Source organism: Pempheris klunzingeri, chromosome 12 (assembly GCF_042242105.1).
Source record: "Pempheris klunzingeri isolate RE-2024b chromosome 12, fPemKlu1.hap1, whole genome shotgun sequence".
NCBI classification, from domain to species: domain Eukaryota; kingdom Metazoa; phylum Chordata; class Actinopteri; order Acropomatiformes; family Pempheridae; genus Pempheris; species Pempheris klunzingeri.
This window is the reverse complement of record NC_092023.1, coordinates 6980338-6997182: the sequence shown is the minus strand read 5'-3', so window position 1 is coordinate 6997182 and position 16845 is coordinate 6980338. Positions and strand designations below refer to the sequence as shown.

Genomic DNA, 16845 nt, shown 5'->3' with positions numbered 1-16845 from the left:
AAGACAGTATACAGCTGTTGGCTCAAAGAGTATCAAATTGATATGAGATCGGCCGCCTGTTGAAGGAGTGTGTATTTGCCTGTTGTGTTATTTGAATAAGATCTGAATAGCATATGATATGTGAATGTCAAGTGACTTTGGAGCTACTTTAATAAATAAGTGCGATGAAAGCAGGTCCAAGACACAAAAATGGGAAATGAGCTAGACCCTGTGATGACGTATGTGGATGGAATCATGTGAACTTATAAATAACAGTTTCTTATAAAGAAAGAAAAAAAGACCATTTGTGAAATTCCAATAAGCTAATAATTGCACTACTTAATTTCCTAGTAATTCCCACAGAGCCTGTATTCAGTGAGTTTCAAAACAGGCACCGTGCTCTGACTGCTCACCTTTCTCAGGAATTAATTACATGTCCTACCACAGGAAATTATTAGCTCTGTCCATAGTGAGGCGTGACGTTTTTTTCTGTGTGGTTGTCTTTATCCCTCCATGAACCCATCCACAAGACGCTGCTGTTATTAAACCACAGGGCGCTTTTTCATTGCACTTAATGAAGTTCTGTGTCTTGTTTCCTTTCGAATAGGGCAGGAATAATCTGTACTGATACACACATACTGTATTGTATTTATTTCTATCTATCCATGACTGCACAGACCTAAAAGTGCATGTTGCCACCCTTTTGATGATGGATCAAAGCCTCCCAGCAACACTAATATGATATGGTGAAGCTCAATAGGCACTTCAAATGGGGTGTACAATTGATGACAGACAGCTCCCCCCTTCACTTCGAGATCAACATGAACCTTTGCTACACCTCATTAGATAAAGGCACCAAACACCGGGGCTCGTCTTAGGTCTTAACTTGCAGTTTTTGAATTGGATAAACATGGAAGCAATTGCGAAATTCTATAGCACCTATATTTAATAGTTTGGTATAAAGGGTCAGGAGTTTTAAGAGGTGACGAGTCACATCATCAACATCTCAGCACCTTTTACAAATCACAATTACTCTAGCACATATTTACTGGGCTCAATCGATTCTCACTGGCTGCTCTCCAGACTTGAATCTTGCAGTGAATTGAGCTCAATAATCATTGTCTTTATAGACTTTGCGCGACTGGATTGACACTACAAAACACATTTCAACTACGCTCAGTTCTTGTAACACTGAACAACTGCTCTGGTTAACAAGCATCAGGGGTTCCCTCTTCACTGAGAGAAATATTGAGGTATGTTTTCTATTTCATCCTCATGAAAGTGACAAACATCAGCTTGTTTTGGAGGAGTAGTAAACAGAAGGAAAAATACAAGAAACTACAGACCACAATAAATGTTTTATGTGTTTTTCTATGTGCGTTGAGAAGCAAACTTCAAATGCGTTGTTACTGTAAACGTCAAACGGACGTTTCTGAAAGCGAGTAGCCCGTGATTTTTTGTACCATTGTTATGAAATCTGAAAGCCTCTCAGTGAGAGATTTGAAAGAGAGTTTTGACGTGAGTATGTTTTTCAATCAATGTGAGACCGCTCTTGTGAATACTTAAGCTGACGATAATGAAAGATTCACAAGCGCTGCATTGTTAGAAATCGGAATGCAGCTTTTTAATGGCGGGACAACTTAATTCGTTTTTTGGATTTTCAACAATGTCGTTTAAGTGGAATGAGAGCAGAGTGCTGCTCCAACACAAAAGAAGGCTGTTGAGCAGGGCCAGTGAAAACAGCAGGGAAGTAAGATGGAGTAAGACTACACTAGAGTAAGACAGTAACATGGTGACACACTTAAAGAGCTGAGGATTTTCTCTGCTTGTGTTGTTTCATACTGGGTGTTTGTTGGTAATGTAATGTTAACCATGGTGAATAAAATGTATTGTTGTTCCAATAAGGTGGAAAAAAACTACAAAATGGTACATAATTAGTCATGAAACAGTTCTTTTTATTGAGGTGTTTTTTCCAAAGGGTTCACAGCCCTGTCTAACAAGATAACGAGTCAAACTGATTCCTTTGTGGATGACTTGCCGGCTCTTATCAACCTTCCCAATTTCATCAGGAGCCTAAAGGTGGTTTTAACTGTTTTCTTTGGGTTTTTATTCTCTGTAAATCAGAGTGATGGTCTGCTGGAGTGCTGAGTTTCTGAGAAACAAACATGAAAGAATATGAATTTATTGATGTAAATGGATGGGTACTTAGGCTCTTAATGGTCTGTGGTAAAATGTATGTTTATGTGTGTCTCTGCAACAGCATAATTCCAGCTTAAGTGCTTTTTTAGTATGCAGTTTTGTTAGCAAACACCTCTTGTTATTCCTTAAGTATCGCTCTTCATATGTCAGAAATAGTAGGTAATACTTTTCATATACACATTAACACATACACATTTTGTATATTGATGCACTGGCCGTAGTAGGAGGACAGTAAATTCCACATAGCAAAATAATATGGTTTTTTTCTAGCCCAGTGAGTCAAGAGCACTCTGTCTGGGTACCCAAAACAAAGCAAAAGCCCTCAGACACCTATCATCCACTCCATTTCATCACTGAAACTGTGTTTGCTATACACATTAAATGAGCAGAGGAGTCACACACTTGAGTAATCAGGTAGGAAAATAAATAATTTGAAAAGCATTAAGGTTAATGGTGTACCTGTATTTGTGTGCATGTTTCAGATGGGAAGGTGGAGGTGACGAAGGAGAGCCTGAAGCTCTGCACCATGGGGCCAGGGAAGGTGTTTGGAGAGCTGGCTATTCTCTACAACTGCACCAGGACTGCCACTGTCAAGAGTGAGTCTCCGCAGGCACCTGGAAAAACATCCAAAATGCTCACATGAGTCTGTGTTGAATGTCCATGTTCCCCAGGTGACAGATAATATCACCTGTTCACACACACACACACACACACATAGCTCCCTTTGTGTGGAGGATTAGAGGTCTTTCTGCCTGTAAGATATTAGTCCTACGTCGACACAGAGAGGGAGGGATCACACGATCACTGTATGAATGGGGAACACAGCGGTCAAGATGAAACACTACCCATCGCCGCTCAATGTTTTCACAACATTCTAGTTAAGTGGCTTGTGAGACCCCCAGTGAGCTGAATGTCAGGGCTTACTGCCTCTGCTCTTTCATGTGTCAAAGCTCCAGCTCTATGAAGGATGCACAGTGGGTGAGTAGGTGGTCTATCAGACTTGCAATTGAAATAGTCAGCCTAATGGAGAAAGGAAAGGAGACTGAGAAAGGGCAGGACAGATGGCGTACTACACACATTTGAAACCTAGTGTGTTAGTGCGTAGTGTGTGTGTCAGGATGAAAAATGTGTGTTTATGTGGAGCAGGAAGTGGGAAATAGCTGGAAATGTGTCTTTGAATAGAATAATAAACAGACAAAAGGTGAGATGAGATGACATGAGGTCTGGTGGGTGAAAGTGATTTTGTGCACAGAAACGCAGTTCAAATCAAAATCCATGAATGTAGGTCAGTGCTGTAGAGTGAGTGCTCCAGTTGTCACTAAAGAACATACTCCATCATAATTCTGTGTAATCACTATTGACCTGGTAAGTAATTCCACACACACCGTGAGCTGTTTGATTTTTCTCTGCTTTGGGATGAAAATCTATATTTGACCCAGGCATGAATGAATGCATGAAGGGCAGGGGGTCCCTCTGGGCCTGTAGACCAGCGGAGAGGAGGCCTGAGTTGAAGTATGAAGGAAACGCGGGTTGATGATGAAGGCTGTGGAAAGGTTGCATGGCCCTTGATGGCCCCCTTCATGTCCCGTGATCCCCCTACCACTGACCAGCCAACCTGAAGGAACTCCCAGCTTCCGTTACTATGGCAACAAGTGCCCACAGGGAGATGAGCCAACTCTTACGGGATAAAATATTCCCCTTCCCACAGGCGACAGACTGTCTGTCTTCTTCTTTTGTATATTCTTTTGCCTTCAACCAGCCCACCGGCCCGTACTTCCTGTCACGATCTTTTGAGGTATACGTCAGTACTTTGCTGGTGAGAGGGCTGCTTAATAAAAACTGCCTGGAACAGATGATGTAATTGTCTACATGGGAAGAAGTGTGTTTACAGCCTAGCAGGGTCACTGGTACCGTCTCTGAGTGTGACTGTCTTGTTTTAATGTATGTCTCTAAACACGAATGCACAGAGGGATTCAGCTGCCTCATTAAATATTAGAGGGGTGTCCAATGGAAATGTGCAACCACCTGACGAGCGTGCATATGGGGTTCAGCTTCTAATCATCCAATTAAATGTGATCTGTCTGTGGTGCTCTGTATGAGGACTTATCCTCAGTGTAATTGCAATTTACATTGCATGGTCTCCTAAGTCATATGCACGAGTAATTAAACCTTGACGGAATTTAGATGATGAACCTGTTATTGTAGACTCAGAGGAGCTCATCCATAAAACACACAGTATCCTCCCTCCATGCTTTAACTGCAAAGGTTACTCACAATATAATGACTTTATGGCTAACTTTGATAAAGAGATTATTAGTGCGTCACCTGCTATGAAAACTCAGAAAGAATTAAGAGCTGTTTTGTGAATGGCTCATTTAGAGAAAGTGTTTGCCGTCATAGTCAGACCAACTAAGAACTCAAAGCTTTTTCACCATAAAGTTTAGCTAGCTGACATACTAATGGCATTTTCGCCATTTCTTTGTTGTGGTGGAGTGTGCAGCTTTTTGTGTTATTTTACAATGAAACAGACCCAAATGTTTAAAATTTGAGCAGAATTTGGAAGTCAGCCCCAAAAATAGATTTAATTAGTTCCAAAGTAAAGTAAAATGAGCTTGAAATATTGTAGCAGCTGATTTTAACAGTGTTACAGCATATTTTATCCCATTTACTTTAAATTAGTGCGAACCATTTCAGTCCCAAAGCATACTTCCTGCATTTCCTATCTTCCAGGCATCATTTGAGTTCTATTCATTCACAGCCTTGAAACTGGCTTGATTTCAATAATTCATCACACACAAATCAATCTGCACTTACTACCGTCGTACAATACAGGGATAACATGACAGTAAAAAACAATGAGAGCAGACATATCGTCCACTAAGACAGATTGTCAATTACACACTTCATTTTTGATTCTCTGTACACTAGTGTATGAAAACCACAGTTAGGAAAATGGTTAGCAATAATGGAATGAGCAATATTTGTGATAGTGTCTAAAATAAGCAAAATCCCTGCTATAGTCTGTTAAATTACAATAACAACAAACAGAAAACACGGTAAAACCATTTTGATCCATTTTTAAAAACCTGTGTTGGATGATTTTATGTTGGAAACTGTTTTGTTTGGCAAAATATGCAAGCATTTGGATGAGACAAAATTTCAAGCTCTCCCAAATAATATGAGGATTAGTTGAATTTTGATTAATTTGTGCATTTCCATAATTGCAAATCCCTGGATTGACAGATGAGGATATTCATTTTCCATCAATCTTTGAGGTGATTTCATGCGTGAGCACTTGCTTGCATTCTCCCAAGAGGATCCTGTGAAGTAAGTTTTTTGTTGACTTGAGCATGTCGAGTAGCACTTAACTCCCAGGCTGTGTAGTGCTCCCAGCAAGCTCCACCAATCAATATGTTATGTTTAGTTTCTCGTCACAGACACTTAAGTGTAGAGTTATGGGCACGTTTGGGATTTGGCCCTGCCAACCTTTACAAATGAGGTGGGATTTGGCAGTCTAAGAGAAAAACTTTGCCAGCGATACAGCATACAAAAAAGCCTGTCATCAAATCCATATCACATCATTTTCACATGAGAACAATCGGGAGGTGATAAACACAGGACAGCAGTGACAGCAAAATGAGGAAGCCGCCTCAAGGTACGCGAGAGAAAAGTGGTATTTTTTGTCTGTGGACAAACATGAGCGAAGGACATTGACCTTCTGCTTTTCTGCTTTATAGCATCAAAATGTCACTGTCTTATGTAAACTTGGACTAGACAGCTTAACAGGATGCAATTCAGCAGACAGAAAGCTGTGTAGCAACTGACAGCGGTAAGCAAGACTGACAATTATCTGTCAATTATATTCTTGAATAATTGTTTGGTGTATAAAATATTGCAATTTTCTATGTTCAGTTTACAATGAGCTAAGTGATTAATGGATAACCAGAAGAGTTAATATGCTGTCGATTGATTCAACAATTAATTAATTGATCATTTTAGCACTACACATGGTTAAACACTAGTGCACTTTACTCTGTTGGCCCCATAATTCAATCTAAATTGACATTTTTTCTAAACTTACTTGCTCTAGATATTCAATCACAGAGCAGATGCTGTTTGCAGACCTCGCTAAATACTCTACAACGGAAAAATAGATCTTTGACAAAATAAAATCTTCCCTTTTTAAACTAAAATCATAGCTTTTAACTACATCCCAGGGTCTTTCTAAAACAATAACTAAAACTACTGTTTCCAAAGTCAAGAATGAAGTACAGACCCTTATTATTAGCAAATCAAAAGGTAAAAACAAAATTATGGCTCTAACACATACTATACCTGAACGTGACACTCACACACAGCACAAAAACATAAGGACTCTAAACAGGCATTGGGAATCCTGGCATTGTTTTGGACCAGAGTGAGGTCACTGCCAGTCACTACTAACATAATCAGTGAGACTGATTATCAATGTGTTCCATCTTAATGACAGTGGTGGAAAAAGCAGTCTCAGACGTCATTGCAGGAACCCAGCTGTGCTCTCAGTTGTAGTCATACCTAATGTACACGAATGCTTTCACATATGATTAGATCACTTTTCCAATAGCAATGTCATAATTCACTTTGAGAAGTTCTGGGCCACTTTGAACATTTAAAGGGAGAGGGGGGGGTTGGTGTTTTCCGGCAGGAGACACACGGGACACACATTTCTCTCTTTCTGTCAGTCTCTGTCACTCACTGTGTCACACACATACAGACACAATGTCGTACAGTGCAGTCGGGTTTGACAAGCATTTATTTGGATGATGATCAATGTCCAACATGGGCTGGCCATTTTTACACCAGCACGCCTACCCCTTCACGCACCCTTGCACATTGGAGAATTAGGTCTCCGTTTCAGCTGTTTAAAGGAGCGCGGCTCTGCAGGTATCAGAGAAAAACAAAAAATGGCTAACAAAATGGTAGTATTAAATTGACTGGAAACTAAATGACTGGGGATTAAAAACAACAGAGAGCTGTTGCATAGCAAACTTGTGTTTTGCAAACCAAACAAGCCACAGAGGAGTCAGCTCCTATAATGTTTTGGATGACCAGAGCGACTTATGCTGGTCAGAGTTAATAGCTTCATTTATGGATCGTAGTATAATTATTGCTGTAATCCTAGAAACTGCTTCATAATTGGGTGAAGATGATAATTGTTTTAGTTTTCTTCCAAATGCTTTTGAGAATTAACCTAGAATGAAAATAAACACACACTAGCGTGATGTTGATCTTTGTTGTATTTAGCCACAGTTACGAAGAGACTACCAGCTATGATATAACGTCTCATTTATGACACCATGGCACCAATAGTAATTGAGAATACATTCAAACTAGTTAGTCAGAGACGTCAAAACAAAAATATCTAGGGGAAATAAGAATCAATAGTGTTAAATAACATCCAGTTTAAAACAAGTTGCAAAAGAACACATTTGGAAGATATGACAGAAAATCCAAAGCATAAATATATCAGATGCTTATTGATGCCAACCAGTCTGTACATATACAATATATACTGTGCATCAGATATTAATCTCCAATTGACATTTACTTCCTCCTAATAATTCCCATTATTTGACATTTATATTCTATCTCCCCCAGCAAATGGGGACTTGAGATAAAAGTGAACACACAGGTCTTAATTAATATGATGGAAGATTTTCATTTCCCACGGAAGGGAGTCATCCAAGCCATGACTGAGCCTGTCCTTTAAGATTAAGGGCTCTATTTTCACAAGGATGCATGTTGGGTAATGGGACTTTGCAACATGCACCACTGATTCATTAAATGGATACAGAGCTCTTGCCGTCTTCCTGCCAGGTTATTTGTCCTTATGACTATTGTTTTTCTAGAACATGTGAATGAATTCAGTCGTCTGAGGTTCACCGACTGTCTTCCGAAAGCACCTTCTAACCCCTATAGACAGCACAGACATGCATAACTACATACTTTCTGATGTACGCACACTTGCTTACATTTTGACAGGTGCAATTTCATCTTCAAGGATGAAATATGACAGCTAGCAGAGGGCCAATACTTGGGCATCAGTATTCACACACACACACACACACACACACACACACACACACACACACCCACCCAAATGTATTACTAAAAACAGTGCTTTATATTACGGTATCACAGAGAGAAAATTACACCACAGAAGCAGCATTGTTCTTGAGGCGTCTGAAAATGGCCCCTGTGACAGAGTGATAGCTCAGCTGCATAAAAACCCTTCCTTCCGCTGGGAGTGAGCAAACAGTTGTCTGTCTAATCAGTCTGAGAGAAGATAATGTGCATGCGAGTGTGTGTAAATGTGTGAGCGTGTGTGTAGTAGACTACATCTGCTTAGTCTCAGGGATCGCCCTGTCCACACTGAGCGAACCTTGTTTTGGCAGAAAGAGATAAGTTACAGCTTTCACTCCTTGGAGAACCAGGCACCAAGTTAAACATTATGACTGGTGCGGAAGGCAGAGAATGGCAGCTTTTTTGCTGGGGACTCTCTGGTGTTTAAATAATAAAGCATGTTGCTTGTAAGAGAGTCGGTGTGCCCTCTAAGTCTGTTACTCTCGGGTCCGTACATAACAAAACATTCTTGCTTCATTTTAACATTTTTCACACGACTTAACACTGAAACACAAGATCACTTCGAGCCTTTGTTTGACCCAGGAGTGTGATTCCCCAACTCTAGTAACCTGTCTTGACCTCACACTCACTGGTGCAGAATACCAACCACCATCTATTTTCTTGGCCAGCAGAGAGCGGAAAAAAACAACAGCAATTAATAAAATTTGTTTTCAGTGCGATTAAGATCAAGTGAGTGCTGAATATAAAAGCACCCTCCTAACAAATGCCATTATTTCTGTGCCTTTTCAAGACTGGAAAGAGTACTTTCAATTTGCACTTTGAATATGGCAATTCCCTATAAATTCAGCTGCATATAATGTAGGAAAATATTGGAGGGAGTGTTAGTGCTGTCTTGCATTAAAGCTACAGTGTGTAGGATTTAGAAGGATCTTTCAGAAACTGACTATAATGTTATGTGTTCGTTCGCATTTAATCACTTATCACAATTGTTGTGTTTGCAATCTGCAACCTCACTTATGTCACTTAATCCTACACACTGGTCCTTTAAGTCTAATAATCATGAACTGTTAGTAGCCATGTTAGCTACATTTAGCATCAAAGCAAACAGCAGTATCTTGCTGATGATATAAGGCAAGCATAAGCATTAGTTAGCAGAAACTAGTATCTGTTTTGTGGCAGAATGAGCCATAAATGTTGCCATCCTTGGTTTACTACTCCCAGGGTGACACCCCCATTAAAACTATCCATGTCTGACTAGCCAGTTAATGCTGGAATTACAACAAATGACTTTATAAGTGATTTCACTGACATTAAAAACATTAGATTTCAGCCTGTCAGTGGATTCTTTTAGCATCTTACTTTTACCAGAGTGGAAAAAGTTTGATTATGATCGGTCTCTGATTAGTGAAGTCAATGATGTCTCACGTCTTATTTCCCGTAACGTTATCCACTTCTGTCTTTTTAAAGGCTTGTTTTTTTTTTGTACAGTTCAGCAGTTCATAAAACTCTCTCTCCTCGATTGTTTGCTTTAGCCAGACATAGCTCAGTCTTAACCCTTTCAGACCTGAGCGCTGCGTTTCAAATGAGTGCCTTGAAAAGTGGGTATTTTCTTAAGTTAATTTAAATGACACCAAAACTGGGGTATCCCAATGCATGAAATCTTATCTTACCTGATCAAGGTAACGGAGATTGTGAAACTGTCATTTCAGTGACCTTATTTTGAGGAGCATTAAAGAGAGTTATGTAACCTTGCTTCCTTCAACTAAGAAATGCATTTAAAATCAAGCCATTTTATCTAATGCTGCCATATTTAAAAGATCATCTAAGTGACATGACGAAGTGTCCTTGGTGTCCCTGGACCCATCTGAGGAGAAAGTTAATAGTAGCGTCATAAAGTCTCTGTATCCATGGGAAGATAACCTGAAAGCCCCATTCCATAGCCCTTCATGACCGAGACATTTACATTAAAGTTATGGCAACATTAAGCATTATATAGACACTGTCAATTTCATTGGATGTGAATAAAGTGCTATAATAAAGGGTAATAAAGGTGGTATTTAAGAAATATATCATGTTTTTTCACAAAGGCGTTGTGGGCAGCATGGTGGTGCACTGTTGCCTCACATCAAGCAGGTTGGCAGGTTTGCGGTTTGAGCCTTGAACCTCTCTGTGTGGAGTTTGCATGTTCTCCCCGTGCTTGCGTGGGTTTTCTCCAGGTACTCCGGCTTCCTCCCACAGTCCAAACACATGCAGGTTAGGTTAATTGGTAACTCTAAATTGCCCGTAGGTGTGAATGTGAGCGTGAATGGTTGTCTGTCACTATGTGTTGGCCATGTGATTGAAAGGCAACTAGTCTTGGATGTACCCCACCTCTCGCCCAAAGTCAGCTGGGATTGGCTCCAGCCTCCACGTGACCCTGAAGGATAACACAACTGATCAATTGATGGATTGATGGATGGGTGGATGGATGGATGGATGGATTGCACTGTTGTAATTTCATCTTCTTTAAAAGATCTTATTATAGTCTTCTAGTGTACGATAGGCGAATTATTTGTGGTGCGAGCTCAAGTGATGGTACAGTCAGAAGAAAACAGTATGTGTTTCTCCAACTTGACACATGTCAAGTTAAAGAAGCATGTAGTCATTATTTTTTTTAATTTGAGAGATTAATTTCACAGATGTAAGCCTGCCTCAATGAATATCAAATTTTGAAATATCTGAAGAACATTGCTTCATAAAAGGTAGAGTGTTCCTTCAAATTTAGCAGCTGTTTTATGTTTATCAAAAGAACACCATGCAGATTGAAAACCCATACTTAACAGAAACAACATATAATATTCATTGTTGTGAACCAAGGGTGGTTATATGAGGACCTGAGCACCATCATTAGGCAAGGCAGGGCTGTGTGGAGCTGGAGATAAGGGCTCTTAGCATCAGGAAAGAGAGTGCACCCTGAATAAGGAACACAGAGGCACCACCTACTGTGCTGCTTAAGCTACTCATCATAATTAGAGGTGCAACCAAAAGCAGGAAAATGACAGACTGGTGAGGGAGACATACAAATGTGCTATGCAAATGCAAAAAACGAGAGAAATGGCAAATGGACTGTGCAGTCTTTGTAAGCATAGTACATCAGAATTATGACAAGCAATTAGACAAGAAGAGAAATGGCAATAACACATCTGAAAATGCACAACAGAAAGAAAAAGAACTTTAAAGAATAAAAAAGCTCATAAATTGTCGTTTCATTTGCTGTGACTGAAATGTCCATCATGTTTTGTTGCAAAAGTTAAGGCAGTATCATTCTCTCTTCATTATCTTGTTCTGATGTGTGCAAGGGCTCAGGAGAACTGCATTGCCATGGGACGTGGGATTTCATTGGATAACTGAAAAAAAAAAATGCAGAAACAGTGACGGAGAGAAGAAGACAGAAAGAAAAGAGTGGCTTTGGTAGATAGAATTCCAGCGGGACAGAACGGGGAAAAATCTTCTCTATTTCCATGGCTGCCATGGTAACACTGTTGCCAGAGAGCAGCAAGAAATGTGGTGGTAATATGGTGATGGCGGCAGGGTAGCTCTCACCCAGCTGTTTAAAGTCATGGTTGGTCACTGTGTGCAAGAATGTGCCTATAACTTGACAGTGTGGCTTGTTTTAGTTGGATGAAGGCATCTGAATTTTTATGTGCTTATGTGTGTAAGTGCATGTGCTACAGGTTGTCCCAGTGTGAGTGTGTGTGTGTTTGTATGTGTGCCAGTGTGTTTCGTCAGAGGGCCCCTGCTGCTGCTGTTGTCCTGATTCTCAGTTGGAGCGCAGGTGTGAGCCCAGAGCTAGCGGCTCTTCTGGGGCTCCAGATGACTTGAAAGGTTAAAACAACCAGAGAGAGGAAACCTCAGCCCGCTGTAATATACAGCAGTCAGTCAGTAAGAAAACAACCCTGCAGGTGTAGCTTTACAACAACTGCTTTCATTGGCGTGTTTTTTGCTAATAGTCTCATGTGATGATATGCACAGACTAATCATATGACTGTGAATTTTGCCCTGGGAGAATGTCAGCTAACTTAGAGAGTGCTGTGTATTGATTATTTTGTCTTTCTAACGGTTTCGTATTATAATGGAGACATTTGCACTGCTTGCCTTTTTAAATACAGTTTTATGACACATTTGCATTAAAAAGGTGAAGCTGTACCTCAGTATCAGTGGGGGAATGTGGCTCAGGAAGCTTTGTGGGCCTGAATTTCCCCTGATGAAGATGATGAACAGCATCACTTCAAGCCTTGAAAACTACAAATTAACTCAAAACTTGCTGCTTATTCACCCTTTCACCTAACACACAGTTTCACAGTGTAACACTTGCACTTATACACATACGCACTCCACTCTTAATTACTTATTTAGCAACTTAGAATAACAAAACACATTTATATTGACAATAATGAATAATGCTGCTGAATCAGCAGATGTGAGTTTCTCTGATACCAGAGAATAAAACATAGTAACCTTCAATGACACGCATGTAAATATTTTACAGCCTTCGAATTTCTGAACATGCACAGGGCCGATTATCAAGTCCATTGCTCCTCCTACCAGGGGTGCAGTACTTGGTGCAACTACAGATTACATACTCTCTCCTTGAGCTAAAAACAGCACATAGATGCGAAGACAAATGAAGTTCACAAACGGTGTGTATACATGTTGATATATAACCTACTCTTCAAGCGTGAATGACACTAAAATTCGACAACACGTTAGGCTAATTTACGAGTATCACAAAAGTCTTTGTAAACAAGTTCCCTAGTGAGTGACTGACAGCTGACTGACTGAGCAAGAAGTCATTTACAAACAATTAAATCTTGTTTTTCTTTTTAATGTGTGAATAACAACAATCAGAAACACAATACATGAGCTGTACATGATTACGGGTTTTCAACTTATGTCAGCAATAAATGTCAAGTTTTTCTTTATATTCATATATGGTAATAAGAAACAAATAAATGAAATCGATGATCAGAGTTAGAAGAAGACAATACAGTGCTTTGTATATATTTATGTATCAGTTTCATTTTATAGTTAAAGCTGGATGACCTTTAAAGGTTTTTACTGGAAGAAACGATGACATATATGTCAAATATGACACAATGGCAGTAATTACAAATAAAAAAAGATAAGACATCATAAAGAAGAGTTAGACTGAAAGAAATGTAAAAATTAATCAGCTCAGTAAGAAGAAAGCTTGTATAGAAAGTTAGTGGTAGTCCTCAGGCAGTAAAGCCTTTTTCCCCCCAATGGTGTAAACTGCCACAAAACAGCTTTAAGAAATGAAGTATCAACAAATAACAGTCCAGCAAGGGTATTTAGAATGTAGATAAACGATACCTGTCAATGTCAGAGATCTGTTTAAAGAGTGGATGTATTAAGTAAAGGATAAAGTACAGTGAGCTGGTCATTATTGCAAAACAAACACCTACCTAAATCATCCTGGGTCGTTTTGCACTAATGATCTGCTTGCTGTACATTATCCCGCTAATTACGCAGCTTCCTTCAAAAGAATTTGATACAAAATACTGACGTTAAAATGATTTTATTGATTAATCAATGATTTTATTGCTTCTGCTATCCATATTAACCGCCTGATGTGCATGCCAGCAGTCTGCTATACAGAAATAACAGACTGCAGGATGCCGTAATTGACCCATCTGAATCGAGAATTAAACAAAGCCATGTAATAATGCCAGTTAAACTGCTGTGGATCAGTACTACTATTGGTTGCTACTAGCAACAGTATGTTACACCGAGACCAACTGCTGCTGGAAGAATAATAACAGTGTACTGTACATAGGATGACCAGTAAGACGATGGTAGCAGAAACTGGAGTTAAGACAAATATTAAGGGACACAGACTCTTATGTAATCATGGATTATGTAATCATGTAGTTTTAATTTATTGGTTAGATGTTATAATATTTGAATATCTGTTTCCCTGAACAGAGGGAGACATTTATAATCTCTGGGCCACTCATTACTTCGATTAATATTTGCATGATTATACATCTTTCCCTCTTATAATGAACAGTTTCTAAATGGATTTCACAGAAACAGAACTGAATGTAGAACTCCTGCAGCGTAAAGAGGCCTCTTGTCAGAATAATTGCCACTTTTTGAAAAAAAGAAAAGATGAGAGGCATACAGACATATACAGTGATGACTATGTGCACACATGCTGGCAGTCAGTCAGTATCTCAGTCAGTCAGTCAGTCAGACAGTATCTCAGTCAGTCAGTCAGTATCTCAGTCAGTCAGTCAGTATCTCAGTCAGTCAGTATCTCAGTCAGTCAGTCACAAAACAAATGTATTCACCACATCCTGTCAAAGCAGAATGAAAACTATCATTCTGCCTTTGCTCTATATTTTTGAATGCAGAGATTTTATGTTTTCGCCTCAGCGGGTTGCAAAACATTAGCTTTGACTGACAGAAATTCAACAAGTTAGGTCTGTTTCTTCTTCTTGTCCAAAAAAGAAAATACTAATATGTTTGTAGTCACTTTAGTGTAGAAAGCATGGTCAACTCATTCAGTAGGTTATTATCTTGTTGCAGTGTATGTATATTGTAAATCTGACACTGTGTGGTACATGGTTTTGCATTATTCTCAGGATATTCAACTGCCTTACAAATCAATAATATGGCAGATTTCAATGTGGAGTTTGTGCAGACCACAGAACCAGCTATATAGAGAAATGCACAACCTCATACAACCTGGACCAAGGACTTAAAATAACTCACTTGTTGATGAATAGCAATCACACTTAATTTCCTCCATTTGATTTTCTACATCCGGGCAGACTGATCTCACCAGGTTATTCAAACTAATTTCCTCTGTAGCAAATAGTTTCTGTTTAACTGTCTATAATGACGAGGACAATAATTAAAATCTATCTCACAAACCAACGAAAAAGCAATTTATGCTGAAAAGGTAATTTTTTAATTGGGGTTGGGTGGTGCAGCGGGAGCAGACAGCACAGACGTTTCTATTATTCCCCGAACACAGAAGCAGTTGTCCTTACCATTGATGTCATCAGCTCAGGTAGCAGCGCTTCCATCCTGACACCGTGAAATGAAATCTGTGTAGAAAAGATGAGATGAATTGCTTTTAATGAAAAACATTTTGAACAAAAGTGAGGATCCTGTTCAAAATGTATAATGCTAATAGAACGTTAACAGAGTTCCCTCTGATTTTCGTTAACACATTTTTCTTTTTTTTTTTCTTATTCATTCATTACAATACGTCTACTATTCATTAAGTGCTTTTTTCTTCTTGACCTTTGACCTGTGACCCCCTGACCCATCACTGTTTGTTGTGGTGAAACATATATCATTGGAGAGGCTGTCACTGTGAATCTACATTAAAAGGACCATGAAGACTTCAAGGTCCAAATGAAGATATGCACAATGCGTGGTATTTCACCATGTAATTTGTTTCCCAAATTTACCCCCTTAATTACAATGCTTACATATTTGTCTGCAAATGTGTTTTTGCTGTTATTATTAGTATATTTTCCCCTGCTGCATTCCCCCTCTGCTTTTTCCAGACTTGCATTTCAAACCCAAACAGTAAACTTAAAAAAAAAAAAAAAAAGCTTAGGTAATGGCAAATGCAAACGGCCTTTGTTGTGACAATACCATCCAATATGACAGACAGACAGCACATTCAGTTTAGAGAAGCTGCTGCTTGAATGACTACGATGAGTCAGATGAGGTCCAGTGTTTACTGCTTTGCTTCAGGTATGAATAACATTAGCAAATCTACCGTCGCAAATCTAACTTAAGATGGACCACTCTCTTTTCAGGATAATGGAATACTTATTTAAACTGACCAAACTCCAGTCTTCTAAATGTGTGCATGTTTATGATAAACCTCCAAACAAGATCAGCTATAATTGATGAATAAAGGTTGGGAGTGAGGTTTGTTGATGTTACAGAGATGAGTGGTCAATGGTATTTTTATCTTTGGACTCTCTAAAACAGAGAAAGCTAAAAGCACACTTTTAGGGATACTGCTACTCAATCAGCCTCTGACAGGAATAAGACAGAAAGGTAACGAGAATATCCTGTCCATGCTCACTGTTAGATTTATGTGTTTAAATATTATGACTCCCACGTGTCATTTTTAATGCCCGACATTGTTGGACATAGATGGTTTTGAAATAAAACCCCTTTTATATCCCCACAGCCGAAACAGAAACAGCAATTGAATGTTTTATTCTCGAAAAAACAAAGCACGGGTTATCCTCTGTGCTCAGTAGAACGAGGCGTGGGTGAGCGCTGTGGATGGGTGGCGGGTGGCGGGTGGGATGGCGTTCAGTTCCGATCAATCTCAAGCAACTGCTGCTCCAAGCCCATGGAGTCCTGTCTCCAACGTGGGGCGAGCATTGGCAGAACTGGCAGCTGGAGACGGCATCTGATTAAGCCAGCTAGTTTTCTCTGGTGGGATTCGCCGAGATGTGAAAGCTGTCAGAAGAGCACACGCTACCACCCTAACTACTAACATGC

The 16845-nt window shown here is 39.5% G+C and overlaps 1 protein-coding gene across 2 annotated transcripts in view; it reads left to right on the top strand.

Annotated features, from left to right (window-relative positions):
- LOC139210926 (cGMP-dependent protein kinase 1) overlaps window positions 1-16845 on the top strand; it is a 71701-nt gene that overhangs the window by 21375 nt on the left and 33481 nt on the right. For both annotated transcript variants that reach the window (XM_070841135.1, XM_070841134.1), the window contains exon 3: window positions 2661-2774. In XM_070841135.1, the coding sequence (XP_070697236.1) occupies window positions 2661-2774 (114 nt within the window). The remainder of the gene's footprint in view (window positions 1-2660; window positions 2775-16845) is intronic.